General features: G+C 35.8%; 1 protein-coding gene across 2 annotated transcripts in view; it reads left to right on the forward strand.

The window, feature by feature from the left end:
* The window catches only part of LOC107719075 (rho GTPase-activating protein 24-like), a 44,284-nt gene that overhangs the window by 8,867 nt on the left and 21,594 nt on the right, over nt 1–13,823 (forward strand). Inside the window, exon 2 of one of the 2 annotated variants that reach the window (XM_016526385.1) lies at nt 10,871–11,079. In XM_016526385.1, coding sequence (XP_016381871.1) covers nt 10,891–11,079 — 189 coding nt within the window. In that variant the 5' untranslated portion in view covers nt 10,871–10,890. Of the gene's footprint in view, nt 1–10,813; nt 11,080–13,823 lie in introns of those variants that run through there. The other variant, XM_016526386.1, reaches the window with a different exon arrangement.

The following is a 13,823-nucleotide window of genomic DNA, read 5'->3' on the forward strand; positions in this document are numbered from 1 at the left end:
AACCACTGATTTCTAGTCGTGTCCTCTTTTGGAAGGCCAAACAAAGTAGTTTCGCTTTCACAATGAAAAACACAGCGGCCTAGCTTGAGCGAAAGCCCCGGCTTAGCGTGAGCTGAAGCCGGGCAAGAGTGAGCTGAGGTGGCGGGATCGAGAACGGCGGTCCCGGCGGATCCGACGAAGGAGCGGTGAAAACGGTGAAAGCCGATCCGGTGATCCACAGCACTAAGTTGATGTATTCCCTCAGCGACCAGCACAGATCAGCTCTAGGCATGATGAAGCGGATATCGTCCTCTTTTGGAAGACCAAACAAAGTGGTTTCGCTTTCACAACGAAGCACACAGGGTCTTCAGGACATGGCTGCAGCGTCAGCAATACTACAGCGAGAATAAAAGTTACGCTTTCTTTCTTTGCGTGAACATTTGGGCGGTGTTATGCAAATCTTCCCAGATCGTGACGTAGGTATGGGGGGGCGTGTTAGAACGAGCCGTTTTAGGTAGGCGTGGTTAACTCTTAACTTTTATAAAGAATATCTCTTTGGTTTTGAGACTTTAGTGTTTGCAACTTTACAGATCTTCTTTATGCACCAAGAGCTTGTAACACTCCAAAGAAAAAGGAAAAATTGAAATTGCATCATATGACCCCTTTAATAGCTTAAAAATCCAATAGTTATTTTACTCAGAAAGTTGGTAAAGATATGAATGAATGTGTATCATGTAGTCAGAAGTTTCGCACCCACATGAAAATTACCTTTAGTTCCAAAAGAGGTAAAAATGAAAATATCATATCCGCCAATCACATATATTCTTGTTCAGATGGGATTAGATTTGTCACAGGATACCCAAAACATAGGTAATTGGCTTCATCATTGTTTCTTGTGTGAGAAAAACAGGTCATGTTCAATTTCATATGGGACTGAAATCACAAGTACGCCTGCAAGACACACATTTCTATTGGCATAGGGCTTTAGTCTCCAAGTCCTTGCAGGAAAAGTCTTGTTGTCAAGTAATCCATTATATCTGACTGAGATGTCTGTTACAGAAAATTGCACAGGATGTTTTCTTCATCTGTGTGCCAGGGAACACTAGCCAAGCATTGACATACATTTCTGAACATAATACTGGGATCTTTCTGTTTTTCATTGATCGATGTTGGCAGACATACATGAACTTTTCTGTCCATTGTAATGAAAGCCAGTGGTCTTTGCGCTAAGTAAACCGTCCATTGTTTACTCATTCCAAATGGGCGCTTTAAAACGTTTATTTGCTCTCTAAGATTGATCAGGAGTGATTAATAAAGTGTGTGAGTCATTGGCTGAGGTTTCACTGCAGTGAATGACTGGATCTGCATGTTAATGTTAGAAAAACTTTCACAGTCACACTGCAGTTTCTGCAGAGAACAGTCGGGAGCTTTTACTTGTTAGCAGAAGCATGATGTTCTGATTATAGAACTTCACTGATCTGTGAATGTACAGGAAGTTATCATTTAGCAGATGCTTTTATTTGAAGCTATTTGCAGCACACCTCACTCATAATTGGTTTTCTTCATTGGTTGTTTAACAAAAGTCAATCCAAGACGAAAAAAGGAGCCTCAGTGTTTCTGAAAAAGTAAGCCAAGCTCAAATTGTTGATGGAGATGAGGATAGACTTGTGGGTTTTCAGAAGTGTGATCTTACAATTGTCTGGAAGTGTTTTGGAAGAAGTACATGGTAATCTTGGACCTTGCAGATGACCTTTGCAGATTTTGAGAAAAGCATAGCAAGAAACAAAAAAGACCTCTAGGAGAATTTCAGAATATTTTTGCATTGCATTTTTGCATGCATATCACTCACATTATAATAAAATGGCACTAAAATACTTACAGTCTTTACAATGGGATGCACAGAATGAATGTCAAAGATCACGTAATTTTCACCAAATCAACTTTCAAAACTGTTTTATGGAGTTTTTTTCCGCTGAAGGTTATTTCCAGAAAGATGTTTCGTCAGCTGAACAACCTGTATGTTGTTAAACAACAGTACAGTCCATTGAACAGCTTCGTTTTCATTCCTGTAAAAATTACAGTAAATATGGCACTATCCTGACTAAGGGTTGTTTGGTTATCATATATAGCCTACTTACATATACCACAGTTGAAGATTTATGTTGAATTTTCATTAGGTTGGAGATCAGTGTGTTCCGGTCGGATCCACATTCCTGTGAGAGATTGTCTAACCATCTTCTCGCCAGAAACATGGGATTTTGTTCCCTCTGGAGATTTTCTTGTATGCATGTTCCTAATGGACATTGTTCTCATATTCCCTCAGACAAACACACGTACACAGTCCCAAGGTCAAAGAGTGTTGTTATATTCAGCATAGGATTCCAGAATTCCAGTGGTACACTAAGAAATACACAAATAAACAGCTGCAGACTGTTGTAGTAGAGGCAGTATAAGAGAGAGGAAACTGAACACTCACATATGCATGATTTTTAGTATAAATTAAGCTAAAAAAGCAAAATGCATGATGACATTGTTGTCAGATTTTATTGCTGTATTAGTCAATATATTGGCTGATAATGATAAATTAAATATATATATATATATATATATATATATATAGCCTCATCAGTTGTTTGACATGATAATCGAGGAAAAGAGCTGGGCTTTCCTACATTGTACAAAAGGAAATTGTGCAAACGCCAAAATTGATTGCAGCTCCGACAGCAGAGACATTAGATTTCATTCACCTCTTATGTGTATGCTAACACATTATTAAATGTGATTATACATATGATGTTGCATTATGTACCCTTTTCATCATGACTCTTTTATACAAAGCAAACAGGAAATAATTAGGGGTTCAAGCCATAGTGCTGAAACCCTATTGTTAGAATGGCCAAGGATCATCTCCACCTAAAGCTGATCGGGCAGACCAAACAGTAAGTCATAGAGACTTGAATCTTGGAGGGATGGTAGTACTCACACCGTCTACAACGTCACCATGGCTCGCCCCAGTCGGCCTGATGGGGTGATCTAAAGTACGAAATCGCTCATAACTCCTAAACCGTTGCTCGCAGGGTCAAGTGTCTTATATAGTTGGAATCACGATGGACAAAACGCATGCCTCTGATTCGTCATCATCGATGGCGACATTTTTGGGTATTTTGGATTTTTTGAAAAACCTACTTTTGCGAACAAGTCCTATAGGTTTTTCGCCCGATCGAAATCAAGCCAGTACAGAAAGATTCTCTGGAGAGTGAATATCAATAATTAGCAAAAAAATTAAGTCAATTAAGTTTGAGCACCAATTTGACAAGGTTAATAGGGGTCGATTGGAATGAAATTCAGTGGGCCTGTTTGACTCATGGCCCTAAAGGTTTGTGAGAAATTTTAAAGAAATCGGCTACTGGGGGGGTGAAACGCATTTTTCAAGGGTGTAAACGATAGTATATTGTGTGGTTTTTCACACATACACATAATATTCATATCATATGATAGACCTCCTCATTCCGAACCACTTTGCGTCTAGAACCACTGCTGTCAATTAAATCGTTAAATAATTAAATAAGTAAAAAGCCTAGTTTTGCGAACTAGTCCTAGGTTTTCGAGAAAAAAAATAGATTTGAGATTAGAAAAATCTCAAAAAACCACTGCAGTACAATTCTCTGGACTCTCTAGGTCAATAATTATCAAAACAATGTTGAACTTTACCCTTTGGGTAGCTATAACGGGGTCGTTCAGAAAAGGGGCGTGTCCAAATATACCCAAAAGCCTATAAATCCTAAACAAAAACTCAAAACTTCACGAAACTAGGTGAGCACATGCGACAGGTGATTCTAAACAAGCATGCAAAGTTTTATGGAGATCAGACCATAGGTGGCGCTATAACAGTCATAAAGCTTAAAAATCGACATATTTGTATGGTAAATTACCTGGATTTGCCAAAAATGCTTTTTTTAAATCACTGATTTAGGTGGTTACAGGCTTGCTAAATAATATGTAATGTCTTTTTTCATGTGTTCTTAAATGCCTTAAAGTGCTTGAACCTCGATAATCGCTGCCTTTAGCTATATTATTATTATTTTTTTTACATTTTCTGAGTGTGAGTGGTCCTTACACAAGTTGCTCGTGTGATGTGAATGGTTGCCAGAATGTTGTTTTGCAGTTGCTAGAGCATTTTGGATAGTTGCTAGGTGGTTATTTAACAAGCACTGCTAATGAGAACAACAAACAAATAATTTTTTATCATATTTGGCATCTCCAGCACATCCAGGCCATTATTTTTGCTTGAGAGCAGGATAAAAGTTGTTTCTGTAATATGTAATGGATTTTTCTTTTTGTCTGATTATTGTGGTAAGAGTCTGTGTTTGATGTTTTGAGTGTTCCCTGCATCCCTGTCGAAACTTCACGAAACTAGGTGAGCACATGCGACAGGTGATTCTAAACAAGCATGCAAAGTTTTATGGAGATCAGACCATAGGTGGCGCTATAACAGTCATAAAGCTTAAAAATCGACATATTTGTATGGTAAATTACCTGGATTTGCCAAAAATGCTTTTTTTAAATCACTGATTTAGGTGGTTACAGGCTTGCTAAATAATATGTAATGTCTTTTTTCATGTGTTCTTAAATGCCTTAAAGTGCTTGAACCTCGATAATCGCTGCCTTTAGCTATATTATTATTATTTTTTTTACATTTTCTGAGTGTGAGTGGTCCTTACACAAGTTGCTCGTGTGATGTGAATGGTTGCCAGAATGTTGTTTTGCAGTTGCTAGAGCATTTTGGATAGTTGCTAGGTGGTTATTTAACAAGCACTGCTAATGAGAACAACAAACAAATAATTTTTTATCATATTTGGCATCTCCAGCACATCCAGGCCATTATTTTTGCTTGAGAGCAGGATAAAAGTTGTTTCTGTAATATGTAATGGATTTTTCTTTTTGTCTGATTATTGTGGTAAGAGTCTGTGTTTGATGTTTTGAGTGTTCCCTGCATCCCTGTCGCAGCTGTTGGGTCTTCAGAGAGGAGTTTATAGATGGGAAACTTTAGTGACGCCCCACACAGACAGCAGACAGCACTAATATATCACAGAGCCATAGACTTGGCATAGTGACAGATTTCTACTCTTCTGTGTTCATGCTGCTCTGTATTCATAGCATCATTCAAACCAGGTGCATTAGAATAGTCAAATCTCAAAAACAAGCTTGTAGAAACCCTTTGGACCCACCAATATTTGTATGGTTGTGTTCTGAATGAAATGCTGACTGTATTGATTTTTTCCAAAATAGTATGCGAAACAGTACGCATTGTACAATGACATGACTTTTCAAAGTGTAGTATGCTTCATTGCCACATGACCTCATTACATTGCATATTTCATATGGTATGTATCGTGCTTATTTAGCAAACACGTTTAGGACAACCTGGGCTCATTGGAAAAACGTGCCTGTACCTAAATTTTTGCGAAACTCCAAAAATGTACCTTAACATACATACAATTCACTGCAGTTTCCAGCTGAAATGAACACTAGTGGCAATAAAACACCAACAACTTCTCTTTGTTTTCACACAAATTATTATTTTGGGGCAGATTATCGATTCATTCCTGCTGACCTGAAACTCCATGATTTGTAAACTAATGTAGTTTGATGTTTGCATCACTTAACTAGCTCCATATGCATGGCTTTTCTGATGTAGTAAACTTGCTCGTTAGCTCACCTGATACAGCATTGCACTTGCAATGTGGAGTCCTGTGAAACATGAGTCACAATAAAAGAACTCAAAGATCTGTAAAAGCAAGCTGAAAAGTCATGGTGGCTTGAGCAAATGCTTTTTGGTTAACACTATTGGTTAGGTTTAGGGTAGGGTTATTGTAGGTGCTACGCTATTTTCAAATGCGTTAGAGTGAAATGCGATACATACAACAACCAAGATAATAAAACGTTGATATGTTCATGTTTTTTGGGGGGATAAAATTGAACTTTTAACATCACTCACAGGACATTTCACTTTGAATGTGTCATAAAATGTGCAATGTAAAATCATTTTGCAGAAATGTCACCACAGGCACGTTTTTCCATTTGAAATTGTGCGCTCAAATGAAAGAGATGCATTGTGGAAGTAAATGGGGTCATTTTTGAATTCATCAGATTAGATAATTCAAGAAAAAATGTGTCTGATATTACTTGGAGTTCATTTTTGGAAATGGAAAGTCAATTGTCAATTGTACATTGCACTCTGGGATACAGTATTCCATGCAGTGTGTGCTCGAGTTAAAAGCTATGTACTTTGGCAAACGCAGTACGTCACCCTGGTATTCCGTGCATAGAGGAAATCTGCATACTGCACACAGTTTGCATATTGAATGCTGCAGATATAATAAGAGCAGTGTGAAAGTATACGATTCCAAACACAGCTTTAGTATGTGTTTATATGTCTATGTGTGTGTGTGAAGGCAGTACATCAGAGCCATCAGCAGGGTCTCTCTCCGCTCCGCAGCCCTGCACTTGCTAAGCAGATGACGATAGTCGAGCAGGACTGCTAAAGCAGCACATCTGGAGTTCATCGTAACCCACACACACCGCCACCTCTGTGCTTATGACAACGTGGCAGTGCTGCTTTTCTCACTGTGAAATACGTTTACTGCAGGCAACAACACTATATGACATTCTAAATTTATAGTCCAGCTACTTTCGCACAAGATTGATTTACACAAAATACTAAAAAAATATATAGAATGCATGCCAATTTATTGAAAACGTTGTGATGAGCAGCAGCATTTAACTAAATATTCCCTAAACGCTGTTGAGTGACTTGAATCATTGAATCATTCTTTGAAGTAGTTCATTTACATGAATCATTCAAGTGAACCGATTCACTAGAATGAATAAGACTTTCCAATGCAGCATTTGAGAGAGAGTGCAATAGTTGCCATTGGTCAGACAAACCAATGATACCACCCCAAATTCATGTCAATTGTTAAGAGATTTTGCTCAAATGCTCAAAAAGTAAAGGTTGTTTGTTGGGATCCATGAAGAACCTTTCCATTGTTCTAAGATCCATGCAACCTTTCCATTGTACAAAAGGTTTTTATAGTGGAAAAAAGGTTCTTTAGATCATGACATTGTTCTTCACACTAAGAAAAAATGGTTCTTTTAAGAACTGTTCACTGAAAGGTTCTTTGGGGAACCCAAAATGGTTCTTCTTTGGCATTTTTACTCTTAAAAATAAAGGTTCTTTATGGGCATCAGTGGTTCCTTTAACATCCATGGAAATTTTTCTTTGCACAAAATGTTTTTTAGGTTTTTCAGATTTTTTAAATGTTCTTCTCAAATGGTTCTTTTAAGAACTGTTGACTGAAAGGTTCTTTGAAGAACCCAAAATGGTTCTTCTGTGGTGTCAGAAAACCCACTTTTGGAACCTGTCTTTTTAGAGTGAACCAACAGAGCAATGATTTGTGGCATATAAACCAATGAATTGCTTTGTTATATTTGTTGATTCTGTGTATTAAATTGGGAAAAGATAAACTATTGAAACCAATACCGATTCAGCTTCCCACTCTGAAGGGAAACAGAGTGTGCATGTCCCTGTTTGAACCAATTTTGGGTCTCCGTTGCTGTCAGCATTGAGAAACACCATCATCTGAGTTTATTTCTGAAGCTGTTTGAGGAAATTAGATGCAGGGGTGGTATTTCAGAATCCTGTCTGGAGCTCAACATGTTCTGGCTCTGCCACTGTGAATCATTAATGAGGCCGTTGTGAGACCGAGAGCAAAAGAAAATAAGCCCTGACCTCTAAATATGACACAAACAAGAGGATTACTTCCGTTACTCTTATTTATTTATTTATTTACTCTGCATGAGAGCATAGCGGTGCTTCAGCAGATGTTCACCTCAAAATCAGATGATAAATCCTTTTTAAATGTATGAAAAATAATTCAATTGCAATAATATTTTACAGTATTACCTTTTTTACTGTATTTTTATCAAATAAATGCAGCCTTGGTAAGCATAAGGGACGTCTTTCTTTTGTCAAGACTGGTGCAAAAAAAAAAAAGACTTTGGGGTTAAATAGTGGTTTTTAGTTATATGGAACACATTTCTACCATTTTCAATACTAAGCTTATCGCAATGCATTCTGGGATTACCTATTCTGCAATAAGATACACCCAATGCTACGTGACATTTTTGTCCAAATTATATGGTCTTTCTTTTGTCAAGACTGGTGCAAAAAAAAAAGAAAAGAATTTGGGGTTAAATAGTCGTTTTTAGTTATATGGAACACATTTCTACCATTTTCAGTACTAAGCTTATCGCAATGCATTCTGGGATTACCTATTCTGCAATAAGATACACCCAATGCTACGTGACATTTTTGTCCAAATTATATGTATATGTTTGAATTTTGTCAAAATTAAATGAATGTTTTGACTAATTGTCAGTAGCCAACCGAACTATAGTACTTTAACACATTTGACCATGTTTACTGTAAACAAGATTCTGCAGATTTTCACTCAAAATCCGAGTAGAATATGCTGAGAAAGTTTGCATATTTTGACTTGGATTTTTTTAAGGCATCAGTCTTGCTGTGTAATATTTGGAATAGTCAAGTGTGCATGTTCGATGCTTAAAATGCTGTCTAGGTAGATAGGAACCTCTGGTCTACACTGAAAGAATGAGGTCGCACTGAGAAAAAAAGACCAATTGTGATGAATGTCTCCTCAGTTTAAAGTTCAGTGCCACTCTTTGAGTTGAATGGGAGAATGAATGAAAGAAGAAGAAGAAGAAGAAGAAGAAGAAAAACAATTTTACTCAAAGCAAATGGTATCCCACACACACAAACAGCAAACATCACACGTATGTGCTGAGGCAGCGAGTTACAAATCTCCACTGACAGGCGTGACATGATATTGATATCTCGATGGGCACAAACGTGAAGATTCTAGTCTGGCAGTGCTTTCAGCCCCTTCTTCTCTGAAAGATTTCATCTAAAATCATAAACATTCACATAAAACAGCCTTTATGATTTCATGCCTGGATGTCAGACAGTCACTTAAATGAGCGTCAGGTGTTTGGCCGACTGCCCCGTTTTGCAGAAATGTGATTCCCAGTCTTGTCTCTCTTGTGGCGGACAGATACACGCTTATAATTCCATCTCCCAGCAACTGTTTAGAAGTTACAATTTTAATGCTTTGTTCCTGGACGGCGTCCCCTGGCTCTGTGTGCGGCAGCGATCTTAATCTCTTGAGCAGAATGTTGTTGTGGGAAGGTCTGGTGATCTCGTAGACTCATGAAAAGCAGAATCTTATTCCAACTGCTAACACTAAGTGGGTTTGCTTTTGGGAAGGTGAGAGAGAAAATGGAAAGGAAGAGCGAGAGGGAGCGAGTTGTAGAGGAGATCAGTTAAAAGCACACTAGAAGTCACTTCCTCTCTGGTGACCACAGATTTGCTGAGCTTTTGATTATTTCCAATGCTACCTGAACTCATAAAGCAAAGATATTTGGTCATTGTGAAAGCTAATGTCAGTCAGCATTTAATTCAGAACACAACCATATAAATATTGGTGGGTCCAAAAAGACTTTCTACTAAACTAGCAGGGTCAGAGGTCAGACTGTGACATAGATAATTGGCTTGGCTAAAAAAAGTTAAATAGGGGATTGAGTCCATAGAAAGCCCTATCTAGGTAGTCCATGATGTCAATGAGTCCAATATCTATATTTTTATTATTATTATTATTATTTTAATTATTATTGTTTTAATAATTAGCCTATATTTAAAAAGATACATTGTATTATTTATCTTTTCTATTTTACTATTCAGTAAGGATGTATTAAATTGATCAAAGATGACAATAAAGAAGTTTATAACGTTACAAACGATCTCTATTTCAAATAAATTCTGTTCTTTTAAACTTTCTATTCATTAAAATAATCCTGAAAACAATGTTTCACAATAATGGCTGCTAAAAATTCAGCTTTGCTATCATAGGAATAAATAATATATACATAGGAATAAATGTATATAGTATAATATTATATATAATATTAAAATGTATTAAAATAGAAATTGTAACATTTCACAAGAGTACTGTTTTACAATATTTGTTATCAAATAAATGCAGGTGTGTTGAGCATAATATAATATTTATATTTTCTAATAATATTAGACTAGTATATGTATAATACAGGTGCATCTCAATAAATTAGAATGTCGTGGAAAAGTTCATTTATTTCAGTAATTCAACTCAAGTAAATAAATTAAATATTAAACTAGGTAAATATAATAAATCTCAATTATTTATTATTAGTATATTTTCTCGTAGTAATTATATCTGCTTTAATTATAATATTTGCATTATAATGCTGAATTTAAGTATTATATAAAAATATATTTAAAAAAAATAATAATAATAATTTAAATATTACATAATACAACAGCAAAAAAAGTAAACATATACATTTATTAATGTCAATATTATATCATATTTAAACTTTAGTATTAATATTGAATGCTACAGTAGTATAATTTTGTATTGTTTTTGAGGGATGTATCATAATAATTACTTCTACATACATTTTATGTTTACTTTGTTTTACACAAGTAACTATAAAGTAAACACAATATTTACATGAGGGGTTTTTTTTTTGTCCACAATAAATGAGCACTGCCTTTCTCACCTTAGAAGCCAAACTAATGTTTTGAATATATTTGCTTATCTTGACAAATGCAAATGGAGCATGGATAAATTGAGCAGTATTATGACATAACAGGGCAACGGTAGCGTCCTTCCTTTGTATTAATATTAGTTAATAGTCACGTGACTCTTACCATGCTTTAAGTTCAGTATCATATGCTAAAACGAACCCGTCTCCCCCTCTATTTCGGGCACAGGAAGGTCTTTGGGTTTGGTCATGGACGAGCAGGCTGGAAGCGCAGGCAACAGCCCTCAGCACGGCCGCGGATCGGCCAGGCAGGACGTTCTCCGCTGCGGTTGGCTCCGGAAGCAAGGAGGCTTCGTGAAGACCTGGCACACGCGTTGGTTTGTCCTGCGAGGAGACCAGCTGTACTACTACAAAGATGAGGACGAGACCAAAGCTTTGGTGAGTCGCTGGTGATTTTGGATTTCATCATTTACTCAACTCATTTTTAAAACTGACAGTGTGCATCTTTACATGCAAACATATGCAGATGTGCACATTACACTGTTTAAAGTCTACACATCAGTTGCCAGTTCATTCACACGCAACTATCACGACATTCTCCGAGTTCAAATCTCATGCCAAGATGCAAACAAGAGAGGTGAAGAGAGAGTGACCTGATTTTTACCTCACTGAATGATGACTTGTCACGGTTCTTCATCTAACAATGGAGATTTTTATCCTCGAGGTCATGCAGCTGGGCTCGAGTAGGTGGACAAATGTGTTTACTATGGAATCAGGCGGGAATTTGAGAAGGTTCTGTAAATCTCCCTTAAAACCATCCCATCTTGTGCGTCTACTGAGAGTAATATGGGCTCTTTGCCCACAGGAATATTTAAGATTTATACCTTCACGTCTATATTTTAATGTTCGTCTCCTCTATATCTTTGAAGTTCCATGTTCAGCTTTAATTTTCATGTTTAATGCACTGTTAGAGCTTGTCGCAGGTTTTGTCAGCAGTCAGATATTGGATTTCAAGGGTAGGCAGCTTCTTCATTCGGGGTTTTTGTTGACAAAGCTATCAAAGGACACTGAATATGACTTTTAAAGGAAACGAGAGGCTTTGAAGTTCTTCAGACGACTATATTTGAGATTGTTAAAATACTTTAAGGATGGATGCTGTGAAGCTCTTCTAGAATCCCCCGGCAAATATTTACACAAATATGAGACAGTCTTCTATCAAAATACTAACATGTGCTCTACTTTGAGTAGTTCTGTTAGAATAACCCTTGCAATGACATTTTTTGCCCATGTTTTCATATAAAAAGTGCAATAAAGTAAATATTATAACAAATAATATAAAGAGATTTATTTATAATATTTGTGTACAATATTTTTATAATATTATAATTTAATATTTTGTCATATTTACTTTAAGTTCTTAATATTATTTACTATGTATAAGGTTAAAATATGAAGTGTGTGTAAAACATTTTATATTGTTTTATTTTCTAAACACATTCAATGTATATAACTTTCTAGTATTATAAACTAAGTATAATAAATAAATATCAATGATTTATTATTATTGTATTTTCTTTGTTATAATAATCATATTTGCTTATTTGGTTATAATCACATTTGCTTATTTGATTATAATATTTGCATCATAATATTTACTTTGATACACTTAAGTATTAATAATACTTTAGTATAAATATTTTGAGAAATTATTTTGTCATATTATTTACTATTATTTCTAGTTATACTCATTAATATTCTAATATTGTTCTAGTATTCTATTATTATTTATACTCTATATTTACTTTTATTTTCTTATTGTCTTCATCTATACATATTAAAAATATTATATATATATTTTTTATAAATGAAATATAAATGTATTATAATAATCATATCTCCTGTATTATTATAATATTTTTGATTATATTATTTATTTTTATAATATTATATAGTAAAGATTATTATAAATAAATGCATCTGTAATATTTTTGTAGAACAATCTGTGTGAAGCGTTTGGTTTATTTATGTTAGTGGAAGCTGAGGTTTGCGTGAATTGACTTGTTTGTCTGTAACCTACTGTACAATGTTTTATTGATCGATTCTCATTCATGCGTTTTCTGTGGGTTAATCCCTCACTGTGTCTGGACTGGTGCTTTTCGAGAGTGTATTGTGTGTGAACATTTACATCTCTTTGCACACGTGTGTATGAGTGCGAAAGCAATAGAAGGTGAACTCAGACATGCTTTGCCATGACAAAGCAAGTGCACGAATGCGAAACACAACAACCTAAATCAACCCCATGTGCCTAAAGATGGACTAGACCAATTCATAAGACCTGTGATGACCTGCTAACATCAAAACAGAGGATATACTCATGCTTTTTGATCTGCTTTTTGTTCCGGAGGCACTGCTAAGTATTTGAAGAGCGAATGGAAAGGCAGACATGAGTCAGTGGCTGTTATGACAGGCTGTTGTTGACACAATAACCAGACCTTCAACCATGAAAGAGCGGCTTTTGCTTTTTGCATATTGTTTAATCACTGGCATAAACTATTCCATATGCGCAGAACTAGTCAAAATAGTTCCATGTATGTGTGCTGGGCTCAGAGGTCTCCATGGCAACGGTTTGCAGTGCTACAGGGAAAACCACTGACAGCACACCAGACAGAAGATTCAGATCATGTTTTGACTGCCTGTGCTGAGAGAGAGAGAGAGAGAGAGAGAGAGAGAGAGAGAGAGTATATTTGCTCTGTATTCTGCAACCGTCTAATGTGAAACAGACAATTGTTCACTGCTTAACAAACAGGCTTTCTCAAAGTTCTGCAACCAGCCAGCCATCGCTTTCCAGTTGGAAATCATAGATACAGCATCCATCCATCCATCTACCATCTATTTGTCTGTCTATCTATCCATCCATCCATCTTATAGTTTATTTTATCAAATAATACATTTTATTATTTTCATTGCTTTAAAATGACTATTAAATACTTCTATTATTACTTTTATTCAGCAAGGATGCACTAAATCCATCCATCCATCCATCCATCCTTTTATTGTAAATGTTATTTGTTTTTTACTATATAATACACTTTATTATATTTATTGCATTAAAATGATTTAGCTTCTTTGCAATTTTATTATATATATATATATATATATATATATACAGTGGGTACGGAAAG

Source organism: Sinocyclocheilus rhinocerous, unplaced genomic scaffold, assembly GCF_001515625.1.
Source record: "Sinocyclocheilus rhinocerous isolate Xijiao unplaced genomic scaffold, SAMN03320098_v1.1 scaffold663, whole genome shotgun sequence".
NCBI lineage: Eukaryota > Metazoa > Chordata > Actinopteri > Cypriniformes > Cyprinidae > Sinocyclocheilus > Sinocyclocheilus rhinocerous.